This window comes from Callospermophilus lateralis, chromosome 11, assembly GCF_048772815.1.
Source record: "Callospermophilus lateralis isolate mCalLat2 chromosome 11, mCalLat2.hap1, whole genome shotgun sequence".
Taxonomy (NCBI): Eukaryota; Metazoa; Chordata; class Mammalia; order Rodentia; family Sciuridae; genus Callospermophilus; species Callospermophilus lateralis.
This window is the reverse complement of record NC_135315.1, coordinates 55782822-55804596: the sequence shown is the minus strand read 5'-3', so window position 1 is coordinate 55804596 and position 21775 is coordinate 55782822. Positions and strand designations below refer to the sequence as shown.

The following is a 21775-nucleotide window of genomic DNA, read 5'->3' as shown; positions in this document are numbered from 1 at the left end:
AGACCCTGTGCCATGAAACCTCAAGCAATCTGTACTAAACCACAACCCTTAGCTTCTCCAATTAAGCTGATTCTCAGCAAAAACACTGGGATGTGTAGGAACAACCTGTTGCATTTCCAGAATCCAGGACAGGCAAGCAACTCCTGGGAACATCACTCAATAGTTCTTGTATACTTCTAGTCAACGGAACCAAGTCACAGAACTGAAAGAGGAAATCTGTTCTCTGGGGACCTCTAAGCACTGATGAGACCAAGCTATGCATGACTGACTTGCACAGAATGAACAAAGAGAAAAAAATGAATGGACACTCATGGAGAACTTTCTAGGTGTGAAGCACAAACTTTCACCTAACCCTCATAGGTAAGAATTAATTTTCTAATTTCAAGTCAGTAGGTTCCAAGTATTCAAGAATCTTATCTATTGACCACTGTCTAAAAATGCTTAGCCTAGTAGGAACTTCAAAACTATTTTCTAAATGAGGAAATTAAGGCTCAGAGTTGGCAAATTTCCCAAATACAATAAGCGCAAGACCACGTCAAACCTCTTCCCCCAGAGGACCCTTATTTGAAGGTCTCTGCAGACTGCCAAGTCTCTCCAAGGTTCCAGAGAGAGGATCTCATCTGGAATCCACTTCATCTAACATCCCTGCAGAGCCTCATTCAGGAGACATACATCACCGGTCTCCCCGTTGGGAGGGAGATATTTTGAGCCAGAAAAAACAGCGATAAAAATGGATCAGCAGTCAGAGAAAAAGAAAAGAAGCCCCCAAAGACCTGGTGCTGCATCAAATACACTTTCAATTCCTCACCATCTGGGCCTCTCCCAGGACAATCTTAAAAAAATAAAATCAGTACGTTACTATGTTTTTAAAGTCACAATGCGGATTCCAAACAGGCCACACTACAAATAAGAAACGAGAATGGAAACTACAAATCTGCTATTTTTTTTTTATAAAGAACAAAACCCCTTTCATCAATAATGACTAGAGTTTAAAGTATTGTTAAAAATCATTATTTTCTGATTTTGCAACTAATCTACACTCAGAATTTCTAATAGGAAACAAAGACCCAAGTTCATGGGCAATCTGAGCAGGCAGCAATCAATTGCCAACATGGACATGAAGATGCTCATTTTGTTCCATTCTATCCAGGCATATCTTTTTCTGATTGTTTGGTTTACCAAAAAAAAAAAAAAAAAATGGAACCAAACTGCTTTTTACCCCTAGAAAAACACAGTTTATAATGGTGACATATTTTATTATATGAATGTGTTTCTCTTGTTGGAAATTACAGGTTTTTTTTTTTTTTTTTTTTTTTTTTGGTACTAGGGATTAAACTCAGGGACTCTCAACCGCTGAGCAACATCCAGCCTTATTTTTGTATTTTATTTAGAGACAGGATCTCACTGAGTTGCTAAGCACCTCGCCATTGCTGAGGTTGGCTTTGAACTCGTGATCCGCCACTTCAGCCTCCCAAGCTGCTGGCATCTGGCTGGAAATTGTGTTTTTATTTTTTCACCATTATAAACTGTATTTTTCTGGGAGGTAAAATGATCAAAAAAGCAGTTGGGTTCCATTTTTTGTAAACCAAGCAATCAGAAAAAAGATATGCCTGGATAAAATGGAGCAAATGAGCATCTTCATGTCTATGCTGGTGACTACTACCTGATCAGTTTTTATTTTTTTGCTATTATAACAACTGGACAGATGTCTGTTCAGAAAGGTTTTACACCCATCTCCTAATTAGTCCCCTATGACAAATTCTGCAGATAAAATTTATTCTGACTATAATTCTTGACAGTTAACTGAAACATATTAGAAAGATAATAATGTAATTGAAATACATTAAAAAGATAATTCTGGATTGGAACCTCAGAGCTGTTGTTATGTAATTCCAAATACCCATTAGAAAGGTCACTGTACTATAAAGAATAACTCAGGAGCTGGGGTTATGGCTCAGTGGTGGAGTGCTCATCCTCCATGCATGAGGTACTGGGTTCGATCCTCAGCCCCACATAAAAAAATAAAATAAAGATATTGTGTGTCCATCTATAATTTAAAAAAAATAAACATTTTTTAAAAAAGAATAACTCAGAAGTGTTTTGTTTGTTTTCCACAGTAACCTTTTCATTCTAAGAATTCACTATCAAATATACAGATGAAATCAAAATAATAAATGGTATTTTTGATCAAGAAGTTAGTTTCCTTCTAGATTATGTTTTTCAACTTCTTTTATTATCCATAGTCAATTGCTCATCAATGCTGAGTGCTAATTTTCCTATGAGATTACTCATCTAACCCTTATTTATAAAGTCTGTAAGAATTCTTTCATTTATGAGACCATTGACTTTATCAATATTCAAAGACTTCCCTTCAATTTTCCATTTGCCTTTTAGGGCATTATCACTTTGGAAGAGTCACTGTACTTTATTCAAGTTTTATCTTATAGTGACATCTATTAAGATTTTCTCTCTATGATTCATTCCTCTGATGATATACTTAGAGCTTTTACATATATATTATTTAGCTTTTTGATTATAGATTAGATATTATATAAATAAATATATAAGGATATATACATCCCCATATATTTATTTATATATAATATACAATTTATATTTATAACTATATATTTATATATAATTTTTAAAAGTGTGTGTGTGTATGTATGTATGTGTGTGTGTATGTATGTATGTATATATATATATATATATATATATATATATATATATATATATATATATAGTGATTAACTAATTGCTGCAGACTCAATGTGGACACAAGCCTGAAAGGTAAGTCCTCCAGAGAGACCCAGGCACAAAAAGGCCCCACCTTTTACCTCAGGAGTTCTACCAGGTTCTCACAGTGAGTTTCAGAGAAAAGGAAAAAAAATTTAACTACTAACCAGGGAACAAATCCACCAAGGGAAAGAAAAGTTACCTTTCTGAAATACGCCAGACCATTCTATTCTTTTCAACAAGGTCTGCCTTCAAGAGAAATTATTTTACCAAAGTTTAAACTACTGAATTGTTTTTTATTGTTATTTTGTTTTCTAATACCTAACCACCTGAAGGGAAGGGAAAAACTCAGTTTCAGCTTCTTCTGGCCATTCTGTCCCACCTAAGAGAAAAATAAACTGCAAATCCCTGGTGAAATCCACAACCCAGGTGCACACACTCAGCAACTAAGACTGAGCCTCACTTTTTTTTTTTCTGTGTGCAGACACTTTCCCTTCTCTCATACCTTACCACCATACCACTAAAGGTCTGTTTACTACAGTTCCTTTTACATAGTACATCTTCTCTCCCTTTCAACAAAAAAATTATGAAGCATGCTAAAAAAGAAAAAAATAAATAAAACAAAACAAAAATCCAAAAAGGGTTAGGTCATCTAGTAAATTTCATATTACTTAGGGAAATTATACATCATCAATATATAAAAATTGTAAATATTTATGCCCCAAACAATGGAGCATCTATGTATATCAAACAAATCCTTCTCAATTTCAAGAATCAAACAGACCACAACACAATAATACTGGGTGAAGTTTACACACCTCTCTCACCACTGGATAGATCCTCCAAACAAAAACTAAATAACAAAACTATAGAACTAAATAATACAATCAATAATTTAGACTTTATATATAGAGTTATTTCATCCATCAATGGTTGAATACACTTTCTTCTCAGCAGCATATGAATCCTTCTCTAAAACAGACCATATCTCAGGCTACAAAGCAAATACAAGAAAACAGAGATGATACCCTGCATTTTATCATATCATAATAGATGGAAATTAGAAATCAATGATAAAATAAAAAATAGAAGCTACTCTATACCTGGAGACTGAATATTAAATGACCAATGGATAGCAAAAGAAGTAATGAATGAAATAAAAAATATACTTGGAGGTATATGAGAATAGCAATACAACAGATCAAAATCTTTGGGACATAAAGGCAGTTCTAAGAGGAAAGTTCATTGCATTGAGCTCATTCATTAAAAGAACAGAAAATTGTCAAATAAATAACCTAACATTACATCTCAATACCCTAGGGGGGAAATAAAAGAACAAACCAACACCAAAAGCAGCAGAAGTAAAAAATAAATTAAAATCAGAACTGAAATCAAAAGAAACAATTCAAAAAACTGACAAAACAAAATGTTGGTTCTTTAAAAACATAAAATTGATAAACCCTAAGCCATGTTAATAAAGAGAAAGAGAAAACTCAAATTAATAAAGTTCATGAAAAAAAAAGGAAATATCAACATGGACACTACTGAAATATTAAAGATAATCAGAAACTATTTTGAAAATTTATACTCCAATAAAATAGAAAATCTTCAAGACATTGAAAAATTTCTAGAGACATATGGCTTACCCAAATTAAATGAAGAGGACACAGTAAATTTAAACAGATCAATTTCATGCAATAAAATGGAAGACACCATCAAAAGTCTACCAACCAAGAAAAGCCCAGGACCAGATGGATTCTCAGCCGAGTTCTATCAGACCTTCAAAGGAGAACTAACACCAAGCCTCCTCCAATTGTTCCATGAAATAGAAAAGACGGAACACTTCTAGACTTATTCTACAAAGCTAGTATCACCCTGATATCAAAACCGGACAAAAACACATCAAATAAAGAAAACTTCAGACCAATATCCCTGAAAAGATAGATGCAAAAATTCTTAATAAAATACTGGCAAATCACAGACAAAAACAAAAAGATAGTGCACAAAAACAAAAAAGATAGTGCACAATGATCAAGTGGGGCTCATCCCAGGGATGCAGGGTTGGTTCAACATACGGAAATCAATAAACATAATTCATCACATCAATAGACTTAAAGACAAGAATCACATGATTATCTCAATAGGTACAGAAAAAGCATTTAACAAAATAGAGTATCAATTACTGCTCAAAACACTAGAAAAACTAGGGACAGTAGGAAAATGCCTTAACATTATAAAAGCTATGCGCTAAAACCAAGGTCAACATCATTCTAAGTGGAGAAAAACTAAAAAACACTCCCTCTAAAAACTGGAACACAACAGGGATGCCCTCTTTCCCCACTTCTATTCAACATAGTCCTTGGAACTCTATCCAGAGCAATTAGACAAGAGAAGAAAATTAAAGGGATATGAATAAGAAAAGAGGAGCTCAAACTATCCCTAACTGCTGACAACATGATTCTATATTTAAAAGACCCCAAAAAACAACACCAGAAAGCTTTTAGAATTATAAATGAATTAAGCAAAACAGAAGGATATACAATTAACACCCATAAATTAATTGTGTTCATATACACCAACAATGAATGAATTAGCTGATAGAAAAATTAGAAAAACTATCCCATTCACAATAGCCTCAACAAATAAAAAAATCAAATACTTAGGAATCAATCCAACAAAAGAGGGGGAAACTCTCTACAATGAAAACTATAGAACACTAAAGACAGAAATTGAAGAAGACCTTAGAAAATCTAAAGATCATCCATGTTCTTGGATACGCAGAATTAATATTGTGAAAATGTCCTACTACCAAAAGTGCTACACAGATTTAATGCAGTTCCTATTAAAATTCCAATGACATTCTTCATATAAATAGGAAAAGCAATCATGAAATAAATTTGGAAAAATAAAGAGACCCAGAATAGCCAAAACAACCCTAAGCCAGAAAAGTGAAGCAGGAGCCCTCACAATACCAGACCTTAAATTATACTACAGAGCTAAAGAAACAAAAACAGCATGGTATTGGCACCAAAACAGACATGAAGACCAATAGTACAGAATAGAAGGCACAGAGACAAACCCACATAAATACTGTTATCTCATACTAGACAAAGACACCATAATCACACATTGGAGAAAAGACAGCTTGTTCAATAAATGATGCTAGAAAACTGGAAATCCATATATAATAAAATCAAATTAAGCTCTATCTTTCACCCTGCACAAAATCATAGACAAAAAACTCAACTCAAAGTTGATCAAGGACCTAGGAATTAGCCCAGAGAACCTGCACCTACCAGAAGAAAAGGTAGCCCTATCTCTCCATCATATTTCCTTAGGAACCAACATCCTCAAGAAGACCCCTAAAGCACAAGAAGTAAAATCAATAATCAATAAGCGGGATGATATCAAACGAAAATGCTCCTCCACAGCAAAGGAAATAATCAAGAACATGAAAAGAGAGCCTACAGAGTGGGAGAAAATCTTTGCCACCTGCATCTCAGAGCAATAATCTCCATGATATACAAAGAACTCAAAAAACTTAACACCACCACCACCACCACCAACAACAACAACAACAACAAAAAAAAAAAAAACAAATGATTCAATCAATAAGTGGGCAAAGGAACTGAACAGGAATTTCACAGAAGAAATAGGAATGGTAAACAAATATATGAAAAAATGTTCAACATCTCTAGCAATTAGAGAAATGCAAACTAAAACTACACCGAGATTCCATCTCACTTCAGTCAGTATGGCAATTATTAAGAACACCAAGTAACAATAAATGTTGGTGAGGATATGGGTAAAAGGTACACTCATACATTGCTATTGGAACTGCAAATTGGCATAACCACTATGGAAAGCAGTGTGGAGATTCCTCAGCAAAAGTTGGAAAGGACCCACCATTTAACCTACTTATCCACTCCTCGGTGTATATACCAAAAGAACTTAAAATCAGTGTACTACAGTGACACAGACACATCAATGTTTACAGCAGCTCTATTCAAAATAGCTAAGCTATGGAACCAAACTAAGTGCTCTTCAACAGATAAATAGATAAAGAAACTGTTGTGTGTGTGTGTGTGTGTATATATATATACACACACACAATAATGGGGGCAGGGGGAAGAATAGAAGTTCATTGGATTAGACAAGGGAGAATGGAGGGAAGGGAGAGGGGTGGGAATAGGAACGACAGTAGAATGAATCAGACATAATTTTCTTATGATCATATATGAATATATGACCAGTGTAATTTCACATCATGTTCAACCACAAGAATGGGATCCTAATTATAATAAGTTATATATTCCGTGTATGTATGGTATGTCAAAACACACTCTACTGTCAGTAAATTTAAAATGAATAACTAAAAAAATAAAAAAACAGAAGTAAAATGCGCACACACACACACACACACAAATCAAAACAATTCCTTATTTCTACTGTATAAAGGGAACCTATAAAAATCATACACCATCTATTGTTTATCAGTTGCCATCTTCTATTATCACAAAACATAAAAAATGTTTATGAAACTGATTAAAACAGATGGTACCACATTATATAAATAAATGAGAAGTATGACAGTATACTACTCCATAAAAGAGTTAGTACGACAGTATACTACTCCATAAAAGAGTTAATTTTATAGATAGATAAAGGGAAGATAAGTGGGAAAAATAAAATTATTGTGATTAAGATTCATTTATCATTGATAATCAGAATTATTTTTATCACATTTATCATTAATATTCAATCAATTATGGATAATATCTGCATTCTTGCCTGAATGTTTAATGCTAAATAAACTGCTTCATTTAAAATAATGTTAGGCGGGCGAGGTGGCTTATGCCTGTGATCCCAGCAGCTTGGGAGGCTGAGGCAGGAGGATCTCGAGTTCAAAGCCAGCCTCAGCAACAGCTAGGCACCAAGCAACTCAGTGAGCCCTGTCTCTAAATAAAATACAAAATAGGGCTGGGGATGTGGCTCAGTGGTTGAGTACCCCTTAGTTCAATCCCCAGTACCAAAAAAAAAAAAAAAAAACCAAAACATATTAAACATAACTTCTTTGGAAAGAAGAAAATGATATGGAAGAACAGTGCAGAAGGAACCGTTGAAGGTAAAAATTACAACTTGTTTTCTTATTCTTAATTGGCATAACAGCTAAAGTTTTGTAAGAAATAATAGTAGCAATAATGTATTCAGATTTAGGAATACTTTGTTCCTAAAAGTTACTCCCCACTACTTATGAAACAGTATTGTGATTTAAAAGTAGACTGGAATTAGTTGTAAGGGAATATTCCAAATCCAGAGAAACCACAATTTTTTTTATATGTTTAAAAAACATATCAAAAAAAAAAAAACAAAGTCAGACAAAATATTCAATTAAAATCACAAAAGAAAAATTGTCAAAGACAAACAAGAGCAAGCACAGGGGCAACAAATAGAAAATAGTACCAAACATAGTGGATATTAATCCAATTATGTTGTCTTAATATGCCAATGAAAAGACAGATTGTCAAAGCGGGATCATAAAACAAGACTCAACTATATGTTGTCTACAAGAAACCCACTTTAATACATAGCACATATGGATTAAAAGTAAAGGACTGGATTAGTGTTACCAACACTAATTAAAATAAAGTGGGAGCTACGTTAATATTTTGGATAGGGAAGACTTCAGAGGAAGGCAAATAATCAGGAATAAAGATGGGCATTACATTACAGGGAGGTCACTACTTCAGAAAGACACAATAATCCTTCATGTATATGCAGAGCACCAAAAGAAGAGGCAGTAACTGATAGAACTACAGAGAGAAAAAGACAAGTCCACCTCACAGTAAAGACTTTAAAGTCTCTGTGAGGAACGAACCAATCCAGAAGGTAGATAAGGTAGACAATCAGTAGGAACATAGGTGACTTCAAAAGCACCATCAATGAACTTGACATCACTGACATCGACAGGCCAGGTCATCCAACAACGGGAGAATACACACTCTTAAACTCATCTTCAACATCTGTCAAGATAGATCACATTCTGGGCCGTCAAACATACCTTAACAAAGTTAAAAGAATAAAAAGCATACAAAGTCTGCTCTCGACACAATGGAATTAAAACTAGAAATCAGTCAGAAGGAAGACTGGGATGTTTTCAAATAGTTCTAAATAACAACCCCATTAAAACACGGGGGTTTATTCTACCACTCCTAGTGCTGACAGTATGCTTGACACTCACCATGGCTCCTGAACAGCCCAAGGAAAGAGTCAAGACCAGGAGCACTGATCATCTTAATGGAAAGGTGACAGGGAAGGAGGGTTCTGTGATGATGAGGTTTAAAATTAAGAGGCAGAGGCTGGGGATGTAGCTCAGTGGTGGAGCACTTGCCTAGAGGTACAAGAACCTGAGTTCATTCTTCAGTACTGCAACCCTGTGTTTGAGCCTCAGTACTGGAGGAGGAAGGGTGACTAATGAAAGTCTTGAGAATGATTGGGTTTGTTAGTAAGACACATCAAATTGCAATTTGACGGACAACCAACCTATGCAGTTGAAAATGGAGGATGAAGATTCAGTTAATATGCTCCAGTGCAGACAGGAGGTGTCTATTGAAAAGGGAATCTGATATTTTCTTCAGAATGCTGCTCTTACAGATCTAGAATACAATCTCATTTAGATAACTGTAATTTGTCCTACCACATCCTGACTGTTGCATATGAATTTCTCTGTTCATTCATCTTCTCCTCTATTGTATAAATGTGGGTGTTGTAAAGGCACAGCCATATTTCATTATTTAAATTAAATGCCAACAGTGTTTTGATTAACAGCAAATGGAGATGGGATGAGGAAAAATACTGGCCCTGTTTAAAAAACAAAACAAAACAAAAAAAACCCTACTTTCTCCATTAAAGTCATGCTCAGTTCTTATATTTATATTCCAGTAAATTCTGTGGCCCCCACTATTTTAACAAAACAACATAAAAATCCTTGCATATATTTTATATTTTCAGCGACAGAACATTGATGCTTTCCACTTATCATTACAAAACCAAGGACAACTTTGTAACTATTTTGCATTCCGTTATTACAGGTAGGGCAATCTGTCATTAAATTCAGATAAATGATTGGAAAAAAATACATAGATTTTTTTTCCCTTCCCAATCAGGGGTCTTGTTTCAATGAATTCATTTCTTTAAAAGGTTTTAAAACTTATGAATTAAAAACAGGCAAAAGATCTTAATAAATACTTCATCAAAGAATATATGAAGATGGCAAGTAAGCACATGAAATTTCTTATATCATTAAGAAATTGCAAATTAAAAAAAAAAAAAAAAAGAACACTACCATGTACCTACTAGAAGGGCTGAAATCCCAAACACTGAAAATGCCAAATGTCACAACAGACGTGGAGCAACAGGAATGCTCATTCATTGCTGGTAGGAATGCAAAGTAGTAGAGCCACTTTGGAAGACAGTTGGCAGTTTATTACAAATCTAAACATATTATCACTGTGGGATTCAGCAGTGGTGCTCCTTGGTATTTACCCAACTGAATTGAAAACATGTCCACACAAAAACTTGTGCATGTGTGTCTGCAGGATCTTTGTTCATAATTGCCAAAACTTGGCAGCTGCAAAATTGCCCTTCAATAGATGAATGGATTAAAAAAACTGTGGCACATCCAGAAAATGGAGCATATTATTCCGTGTGACAAAGAAATGAGCTTTTAAACTGTGAAAAGATTTGGAGGAAACTTAAAATGCATATTACTAAGTGACAGAAGCCAATCTGAAGATGGTACACAAGGCCTGATTCCAACTATATGACATTCTAGAAATGACAAAATTCTCTTTAGAGTCTACATATTTTTTCTATGAAATTTGAAGTGCTCTAAAAACAAAACATTAAAATTATACTGCTGACAAAATTTCACAAGTACAGATAAAGGTAAAACCACTTGATGCAAGCCTATTTTATCTTTCTGTTCTGCTCTGATTTGTTCTGTTTTTCAGAAGCTACTGCTATCTGTACATTACCTGTACATTTGACATCTTCATTTTTTCCCATTATTTTTATTCCTCATTGGCTCTTTCTTTAAGATATAGAAGAAATTCCCAAGTTTTCCTCTACACCAACAGTTCAACTTTCTGCAATGGCCAATCTCTTCTTGACTAAGAGCAATTTCATGCCTGCATTATTTTTCTATATTTTAAAAAATAATTCCCAGCCTCATTCAGTTCCCTTTCCATTTTCATCTAGTGGTGCCTAATATCCATCTTCTCTTGAGTTTTATTTAGAGCACCAAGATGTGCTGTCTGAAATTTGTTATGACCATCAGTAAATATTTTTCCAAAGTGTTTGAATTCTTGGGTGCAGCTGACCCTCGATTTCCATAGGTTCTACATCCACAGAATCAACCAACCATGGATCAAAAATATTGTAAAAAAAAAAAAAATTACAGCTGTACTGAACATAGTTTTTTTTTTTCTCCTTTTCATCACCATCCCATAAACAATACAGCATAACAACTATGTACACAGTCTTTGCATTAAATTAGATTTTATAATCTGGACTATTTAAAGTATTATATGACCTATATTTCTCCCAGAAGGAGAAATATAGGTCATATAATACTACAAGGTTTTATATAAGGGATTTTAACATCCACAAATGTTGGTGTTAGCAGGATACTAGAACCAATCTGCCAAAGTTGCTGAGGGATGACTACACTGTTATTACTTTTTTCTAGGACAGAAGAATCATTTATTCAGAACTTTTTTAAAAAAACACCTTAAAATAGTGAGCATCTCTTTCCTTACCCTTATTCCTATATAGAATGTTCTCAGAACCTAAATCTTGTCTGATGTAAATTTTGGGACTCTTGCAGACTATGGGGCCTGGTGGGGAGATGCTGATGCCTTAGAGGTCACCTGCCGTCAGGATTAGTAACTCTTGATACTGAGATTCTTCTCTTCCAGGAGATCTAAGGGAGCTACATGGTGGCAGAGTTTCCACTAATGTGCACTTTCCTGAAACACCACTGGGAACTTCCTGATCCCAGGTGGTAGTGACACTGAGGAGGCTGGGCACAGCCAGATCATTAACCTAAAGGGGAGCACAGAGCACATTACAAATAAGTTGATCCCCAGTCGGAAGTCTTCACTAAACCATCATCATCACCCTCACGATGGAGAAGCAAAGGTGACTACAGGTCCTTCTCCACTTTCTCCCCTCTTAGTGAAAAATTACCAATGTCTTAACCCTCTCAAGATGCCCTGGTTCAGGGTACTTTTACAAGGAGCCATGGGAAGAAAAGAGAAAGTGAGCACCAGTAGAAAGGCCTGGGGTTTGTCCCTTCTTGAATATGGAAGAAGACAGGGACTGGCTGGGTGGCTCAGAGAAGCCAGGTAGGAGACCCTGCACCTGCCATCCACTGGGTTTAGTAGGTGGCGTCTTCTAAAACCCCCCCTTCACCCCAAACTTGGCTTCCTGGTGGGCTAAGATTCTCTGGGCCCCAAAGATTTGGAGAATCCTATCTGGGGCTCCTCTCTGTGAGATCCTCTCTCTAAACAAAGGGAAACTGGATTCCTACTCCTCATTTTTGGTCCTCATGTTCTAATTTTTTTTCTAGTTTGTACGAGGTAAGAGACCCCAAAGGTTTGTCTTACCTGATAACAAAATACACAACCATGAAAAGATCAGGGAAGTCCCACTCAATGACCTCAGAAATAGAGGGAGGTAGACCAAAGTGGACACTTAATACCGTTGGCGATCAACAGAGCAGAAATACGAGTCAGAGGAGAAGTTTGACAAGTCTCACAGTGAGTGCTCCCAAGGTGATCTATCTGCTCTATGTCACAGACTCGCCCAGGTAACTATGAGAAATAGTGGGGGCTGCCTTACTCCAGACTGCATCTGCTGTGAAGCCATGAAAACAGAATTAGGCACCATTGTCCCAGGAATAGACACAGAGATTAATTAATAGGACACAGAGTTCACTAACGAATCTGAGAAACTGAAGAGTATAGAACTTCACTTCTGGGAAAGGTGCTTGTTAAATAAATACCCCTGGCATAATTGACTATCCATCTGAAAGAAAAACGGAAAATTAAAAAAAAAACACCTATATTTTAAGCTATGCATAAAAATAAATGCCTGGAGTCTTAAAATGTATAAAATGCATCAAAAAGTTAAAATGACAGTATGGATGTGGTTTATTCTTCAGGTAGAAGATACATAAAGGGAGAGGCAGATACTTTTCCCAAAAGAAATAAACTTATGTGATTGTTTTTAATGGCAGATGCCAAAATAAACAAAGTAAAAAGGCAAATGGCACATGGGGAAGTAAAAATATGCAGCACACACACACAAAAAAAGTTTAATGACCCTAGTATACAGATAATTTAAAAAAAAAGTTATTAGCCCAACTGCTAATAAATATAGGCAATTTCCCAAACTAAGAATGCCAATAAATATATGTAAACTGTTCAATAAACACATAAGATACACCCATCATTTGTATATGTCATGGTTCCTACCTGGACCGTTATGTATCTTCTACCTAAAAGGTAAACCATGTTCATACTTCCATTTTAATTTTCAATGCATATTTTAATAACATAGAGATAGCTCCCCACACACATACACACACCACCAGACTGGCCAAAACTGTACATTACTGATTTCAATGAGGGGAAATGTGCAATTTTTAAAAATTGATGGTAAAAATGTGAATTATAATTTCCTTTTCAGAGAAGTAGAATGTCAATCTCCACTAAAGTTGAAAAAAAAATGTGCACAGACTTTGATGTAAAAATACTATTTATTGGAATATATATACTCCATAGAAAAAAATTTACCAGGATATAATGATATGCATAGGGATGTTTATCATATCATTTTGATGAAGGGTAAAAACAAAACAAAACAGGGCTGTGGTTGTGGCTCAGTGGTAGAATGCTCACCTAGCATGTGTGAGGCACTGGGTTCAATTCTCAGCACCACAAAAAAAATAAACAAAATAAACGTATTGTGTCCATCTACAACTAAATATATATATTATATATATATAAAATATAATATATATCTTTTTTTTAATAATATATATCTTTTTTTTAAAGAGTCCATGTTTGCATGATTATGTCAAAATAAACCCCAATATTAAAAAAACCAGAAAACCACCAGTTTGAATTTCCCTCAATATGAAAATACTGAAATAAGTCATGGTGCATGTGTGTATATGTATGTGTGTGTATGCGTGTGTATCTATGTACACATGTGTATCTATGTATATGTTTGTATTCCTCTGCATGGAATATGATGCATTTTATCAAAAAGGTTACATTAGGTAGATAGCCACTATCTTGGCGAGATGTCCTAAATACAGTGTTAATTTAGAAAACTAAATGGTAGATTAATACAATACAGACAGCATGACTATTTTATTAAAAATAGCAAAAATAGTAAACCAGAATAATATTATATATTTGTAAGTGCTGGTATGATTGTCCAAAAAAATGTGTGGAGGACTATATAAACAGGTTCTTAATACTAGCTTCCTTTATTCTTATAAATTTTATGGTAACTCAGCATATAATAGAATATATTATCACAGGAAGTTTTAAAAAATATTGGTGGGAAGAGATATTAGTCACCTTCTTTGGAAATGGGTTGATGGGCAGGGAGGGAGAGGATTACTGGTGTTTTCAAAACATATTTTTGAATTATTTCATTGCTCATAGTAAATATATATTACTTGATAATTTCTGAAGAAGAATATTTTTGGCACAACAGGAAATCTAAGAAGCTACACAAAAATATAACAAGATATCTCATTTTTTTAATATTTATTTTTTAGTTTTAGGTGGACACAATATCTTTATTTTATTTTTATGTGGTGCTGAGAATCGAACCCAGTGCCTCGTGCATGCTACGCGAGCAAACTACCACTTGAGCCACATCCCCAGCCCCAAGGTAACTCATTTTTATTCTGGTGTATTTGGATATTCTCATTCCGCCTCTCCACTTGTATATTCCATGTATAGGAAATATATATTTTAATGTTCTTAACTGAAAAATATCTATTTATGGTAAACAGTTAAAGAATATAGAGTAAAAGGGAAATCAAAAAGGGAGAAGAATTATACTTCAGGAATAGCACACCAGCTAGATATGTGCCATTTACCCAGGAATTCACATAACAAATCTGCTTTACTCACAATTCATCTTAGATCTGACGTGCTGGCCTCAATTTGCTTAGTTCCATAGAACGCTAGGCTGGGAGATGATGAATTCTTTAAAAATCTTCCAATGTTTCTAATGCCAAAGAGAAAGTCTATCCGATTCTGAATGTCGTTTGAATGCAAAGTCAAAGCCACCTGCACAGAGTGGCTAGAAAAGAATAAGCCAAGCGGAAGCTAAGAAGACTAGAGAGAGTCGTAAAGAACAGGGGTTCCTGCATGCAAAGTGGTTACTTTCTTTAAAACTGTGTGTGACGAAGATAACAGGAGCCCAGAATAGTTATAGAAACATGATATTTTTGGATCTAAATACAGTTTGGGTTTCCTTGGAAACCCGAACTGACACATATGCATGTAACCAGATGTACACACACACACACACACAAGAGAACCATGAATGGTGTACTGCTAATTCAGTCCTCCAAGATGTGTGTGGGGAAAGGAGATGGGACTCGTGACTCGGCACAATGTAGGGCTTCACTCCACGAACACAGTTACAATTCTTAGCATGACCCACTGTCCCCTGAAAGTGGGAAGTTTTTCTCTATGACTATCTCCATGGCTAGCATTTCGACTCCAGAGCTCCTCATCTCCCAGGACGCACAGGATGGATAATATGGTGACTTAGGAAATATTACAGGATAGGAACAATTGTGTGTCATGGGGAGGCAAGGCTCCTCGGTAGTCTAAATTCTCAATTGTCCTGTGTGGCTTCCAATTTTTTTTTTTTTTTGAGACTCAGATGTCTTACAAAAGTTTCCCACCGAAAGAAAGGTCATTTTCTCTTTGCCTACCACGTAGGGTCACCAATGAGAATCCAGTGCTGCCTCTCTGTCTAGGTCACCATCAGAGTCCCGAGTCTGGTTTCTTCCTGGACTCCTGGGAGATGCTAGCTGGCAGGCAAGTTTGGGGACATTTAGTCCAACTAGAGATTCACTAATAAGTTTTAAGAGAACTCCAGTGAACAGAAAAGGAAATCCCTGAGGGTTTCCCCAGTCTGCCCCAGGTCAGAGGAGTAAGGAGGGCAGGTACCCTGCAAATCTCCACTCTGTTGGCAGCCTCCTCCATCTCTTCCCTGAGGGCATCAGCTTTGGCACCCGCAGGCTGCAAGCTGCTGGACAGACCTGAAGACTTGGAAGTCTGCTGCCACCTGATGGAAAAGAGGAGAAAAAGAGGAGAGAAGTGAGACAGGCAGAGCCCTCTGGATATTGTGGGAATGCTGAGCACTCTCACCAGAAAGGAGAAGTAATGAGAAGGTACCAAGTCCTCCATCATGAGAAAGGGGGGCTCACATTTCCACATCCCAACTGTTGCCCAAAGCCGAGGAGCGACTGCCCTCCCAAAGGACAAGCAACCCCCAGTCTGACGCCGTTTTCCTATTGGATTCCAAATATCAAGGCCAAATGACAATCGCTTTGGCTGTCTTTTGAAAATCAATGTTATTTTTACTGACAAATCAGAATTTCATACATTTATGGGACACTGTGATATGCTGGGCGGTTGAGTTCAGTATACAATGTGGAATGATCAAATCAAGTTAATGAACATCCATTGCCTCACTGACTTTTGATCTGAGATGTTTGAAACTTAATCAGCTGACCACAGTAATACATATCTGGACACATACATATATATACACATATATATATAAATTTACACATATATATATAAATTTACACATATATATATATAATATAATGTAATATATATTTCAAAACAACTCACTGCCTTAAAGCACAGTCTCTGCTATTCATTGACATTCCCCGTGAGAACCTGAGTTTGGATATTCACCTACTTTGGTTGAAGCCAATAATGCATACTAAGTAAGAAGATATATCAATAAGATGAGAAACATATCTGAAAGCAAAAATCCCCAACAGGAAACACAAAACAACTAAATTAGGCACCTCGTGTTATGGTTTGGAACTGGAATGTCCCCAAAAGCTCATGAATTCAAAGCACGGTCCCCAACACAGCAAGGTTCAAAGGTGGGGCTGTTAGGCAGTGATTGGATCCTGGGGCTCTGAACTGTCAGTGCATTTATCAATCAACAGCTGAATGGGGGGGGGTATCTAATTGGAGGAAGCAGATCACTGGGGGTGCTCTGCCACATCCCACTTCCCTGCTTCCATGAGCTCAACAGCTTTTCTGTATCTGCCCTGCAGTCAGCCGACTGTGGGTTGAACCCATGAAACTGTAAGTCAAAATAAATCTCCTCTCCTCTAAGTTTTTCTTGTCAGGTATTTTGGTCACAGTGACAATTTATATTTACTTAAAAATGTATCTTTGTGGGGAGAATACTGGCCTTCCTAGGAAGTTACTCGGAAAATGTTAGGAGGACGTGTAAATAGTTCTGTTTCCTAGGTCATCATCAGGGAATTACCAGACGCAGACTCTGAAAGAAGGCTCTAGTGACAGTAGAAGGGAGTAGGTAAAGCGGGGCTCAGCGGCGAGGGCCTCTCTGGAAAGTCTGTGACCTCAGGCCAGCAAGTAGGCCAAAGGAGCCAAGTAGGCCACTATCTTGAAAACTCGACCAGGGGCCTCTTTCCTTTTCTACTTGTAATAGAGCTATTTCTAGGCTGTAAGAAGAACAATAGCGTGATCAGGATGACAAATGGCAGCCAAGCCTGGCTTCACTCTGGCCAATTCAGGAGGGCGGGGGAGGGGAGGTGTTGCCTGGGCTGCTGCCCAGACTCTGGTCCAGGCTGGGAGGGCCCAGGTAGAATCGTGGGTCATGGGCTGCCAGGTGTTTCAAATAATGAGAGCATTTGGAAATTTTCAAGTGAACTCTCCTTAGGAAATGTGATAAGAGATAAAATGATGTCTTTTAAACCCCATGCAGGCCAACGCTGTAGACCAAACAACACATCTCTAAGTGCACCGTCTCTGGTTCTCAGACCATCAGTCTGCAGCCTCCAACGCAGGGACTAAATGTGGAACGGCCCCCTCATCTTAAGAGTCAAGAGTCTAAGCGCTAGGGGTTTTCTCTGCCTGATTTTTTTCTTTTCCCTTTTGTTATCAACAGGGACAACATAAGAGCGCAGAGCTCTATGATAGAAGGGACACTAAAAAAAAGGCAAAGCAAAGGTGTCTTTGTTAATAGCAAAATAAAGGATTCTCTGTCACTTAAAGAATGTAACCATGGGAAAATCACTTTTAAAAAAAGTCTTTGGGATCTCAAGCTGGCCTGAAGCTCCAGGGATAGACACATGTCCTCGGAAAGATTCCTGATTCCAAGATAAGCATTTAGGGCAAATGAGAGAGGAGGTATTCTACTGGAAGTGATTTTAAAATTTAAGCTGAAATAACTGGGCAGAAAAGCATCTGTGAGAATACCCGAGTGACACTTTCCATAAAGGTCTGCCCTACACAGATGGCGAGGCTCATTAACGCCTCTGTACCTTAGCCACTTTAAAGTATTGTGGGGTTTTCTGGCAAATAAGAGACGGTATAACTGTAATTTTTATTTAAGTCAATAAAAATGTGAATATTCCATGGAGATTATGGAATCGAGTTACAACCACCTTCTGACTCCCACTATGTAAAGAAAAAGCAACCAATTGGCGTGTATGTATGTGTGTGTATGTGTTTGTGCATACATACACACACACACACATACATATGTTACATATAACACATATAAAGTAACTATAAATGATAAGTTGATTTTTATGGCTTTGCAAATTTGGATTTGTTTTTTTTTAAATCTGCGTTATATCTTATATATGTAGATTAAAATAAAGATATTTCCCATTATCTTTTATTCCCAATCCCTCCCTCACCCCACTAAATTTTGTCCTTTAGTCAATATCCTGGTACTTCAAAAGCATGCCCCCCTTACCCTCTCTCTAGGGAATTTTATTGGCAATATATATTAATATACATTATAACATAGTTATGATAGTAACAAAATATCAAGGGGAACTTGGAAAAAAAAATCGTACAGATAATAAACTGTTGGGAAAAGCAACATGAACCATGCATTTCAAGGTTCGGCAGTCTCCTCAGCCCATCCTTTCCATAAAGAGACTCAAGAGTTGGGTTTTTCTTTCAGAGAAGAAACAGGGAGACTGAACATGGCCCAAGAAGAGTCCAAGCTTTGAAGCTTGCAGAGCGGAAAGATAATTCTTCCTACTAAATTTGTGGGTACACTGCCATCATTCTTTGGGGACTGAGGGCACTGCTTCCCAATGCATGGCAGTGCTATCAGACTCCTGTTAAAAACAGATTTATTTTGAAAATTAATCAACTACTTTTGAAAGATTTATAGGCACCGATGGCAAAAATCCTTCAGGTGGTTTGGAATTCTGGAGAATGAGTACAGGAGTCACAGGCAAGCTCTGTTCAGCTAGGAGGAAGTCCAGCAGAAGACTTCTTGTAAGGCAAATATGACAGTTCCTTAGTGGGACATGCATGGTGGCACCCCTCCCCCCTTCTCCCTTCCCCTGTTTTCTGAGACACTGCTCCCACTCCTGCTCTCCTGCCTCTTCCTCCTTCACAAAGGGAGGTGAACTTCGGGTGGCAGTTCCCCAGCCAGTGCAACCTAGACCTTACAACAGGGGCTGTGCCTCCAATCAACTCACTTTTACGCTTACTTAATATTCACAGCAAAGGGCACCGCTTCCCGATGCATGGCAGTGCTATCAGACTCCTGTTAAAAATACATTCATTTTGAAAATTAATCAACTACTTTTGAAAGATTTATAGGCACCGATGGCAAAAATCCTTCAGGTGGATGGAGGTTTGGGAAATCACACTCCTTAAGGGAACTCTTGTTGCTCTGCTGGTTTTACCTGTTTTATTTCTGGCCTTGGGAAACTGCCCTATGCCTTTTACTGTTCCAGATGCAGAAGTCCAGGGCACGGAGTAGTGCTAGTACGGGCTTCCTTTTGTAAAGTACTCGGGAAGTGATGTGACTTCCTTCGCCTCATTTGATACTCAAAACAACCTCCTCAGGTCTGCCCACGAATGCTACAGGTGAGGGAATGGATATTCTGGGAGATTAAGTGACTTTATCAATGTCACAGATCTAGAAAGCAGCTGATCCGGGATCTCAGGACCTGACCTTCAGAGTCTTGTGGCTGGACTTTGTTCCATATCCTCTCACCCAAGCTCATTCTGTTTTTGTTTCTTCATTTTGAGAAAACTAAAATAAAGATGTGGGCATCATAAAGATTAACCTACAAAGACCTAAGATAGAAGCAAACACTTCCTTCCAGGTGAATACGCAGGAACTTTCACTAGTTCACTTGTGTGTGTGTGCTAGTGGTATCTGCCCCGGCCCCTGTCCCCTTAAGACTAAAGGGCAAATAGCACGATTCCACAGATGACAGCCAGTCAGTGCCATCTTAGGGCCTCTGGCACTCCCCAGCTACAGGGACTTTCTGGTGGACTCTGAGACGCAGGTTAGAATAGTCCTGTAGGAACTGAAGTTCTCTCAGAAGGGCCTCGGGTTTACAGGATGACTTCTGAAGGGATATCTACCTAGACCACCAAGTTCAGAAGGGCAGTAATCCCCAGAACCAGGAACGCTTCCCCTATTAGAGTGATGATCTATCAACTGTCCTACCTTTTGGGTCCCCTCTTATTCCCTCCACCCCAGCCATGCTAGTCTTCTTTCTGCACCTTCAATATGCCATATTTACCCCTACCTCAGGATGCACTTGGGTATTCCCTCTGCTATAGACAATTTGCACCAGATCTCTGCATGGCTGCCTCCTCCTCACCACTGAAGTTTTAGACTGACTCTTTTTGTTCTCAAAAAGAGCCTTGTTTTAACCCACCTCAGGTTGATACTTCTGTCTGCACCATTCCCCTTAGAATTATCTTGTACATTATGGCTTATGACTGCCTGAGATTGCCCTGTTTGCTCACGTGCCCAATATCTATTTCCAAAACCCAACTGCAGCCTCCGCAAGAGCAGGGACCCAGTGTGTCTACTTCTCCAGTGCCTGGTTTGCACCAGAAGCTTAAAAAAAAAAAAAAAAAAAAAAACTAGTGAAGGACAGAGCATGCTCACCCACACTAACCAGCCACCACCCGAAACGTGGTCACTACTCCCAGACACGCAGAAAAGAAAAGCCAAAAAATTCTACCTGGTTCGTGAGGAATCCATGTCCAGCACCAACTTTGCTAAATGTTTCCTCTGCTTCTGAATATTTGGGATTTCCACCTGCGGTTGCAGAAGACAAGACAAATGAACTGAAGCTCATGAAAAATTCTTTCAGAACTATTCTTTATGACAATTCTTTAAGAACCATTGGCAGGCACACAGCAAGTTGTCTAGTAGTGTCTTGATCCTCATTTTCAGATGGAATGCCTTCTTGCCTCCTCTGCTTAATTGTGAATAATTGTGAACAAGCAGAAACTGTCAGTATTTTAGGTGTACAGCCTGATGCTTTGATATGTACACATCGTGAAATGATTACTGTCATCAAGCTAATGAACATATCCATCACCCTGCATAGTTACCACGTTCTTCCTCTGCAACATTGTGTGTGTGCATGCATACCATAAGAACACTTAAGATCTACCTTCTTAGCAAATTTCAGATACATAATACAGTGTTATTACTTATAGTCACATTATACTGTTCATTACAACTACCTAAATTTACTCATCTTGCATAAATGAAATTTTGTGCCTATTGCAGTTTGGATCTTAAATGTTCCCCAAAAGTCCACATGCAAAAGGCTTGTGGCAATTTGGGGGGACAGGTTCTAGTTAGAAGAAGTTAGGTCACTGCAGGCATGCCTTAAAGGGAGTATGGGGAATGCCGGCCCTTTCCATCTCTGATCTTG

At 37.4% G+C, this 21775-nt stretch overlaps 1 protein-coding gene across 2 annotated transcripts in view; it reads right to left on the bottom strand.

The window, feature by feature from the left end:
• The window catches only part of Arhgap44 (Rho GTPase activating protein 44), a 172662-nt gene that overhangs the window by 40636 nt on the left and 110251 nt on the right, over positions 1-21775 (bottom strand). For both annotated transcript variants that reach the window (XM_076869168.1, XM_076869167.1), the window contains exons 6-7: positions 21071-21147; positions 16008-16125 (exon numbers count right to left, since the gene is read on the bottom strand). In XM_076869168.1, coding sequence (XP_076725283.1) covers positions 16008-16125; positions 21071-21147 — 195 coding nt within the window. The remainder of the gene's footprint in view (positions 1-16007; positions 16126-21070; positions 21148-21775) is intronic.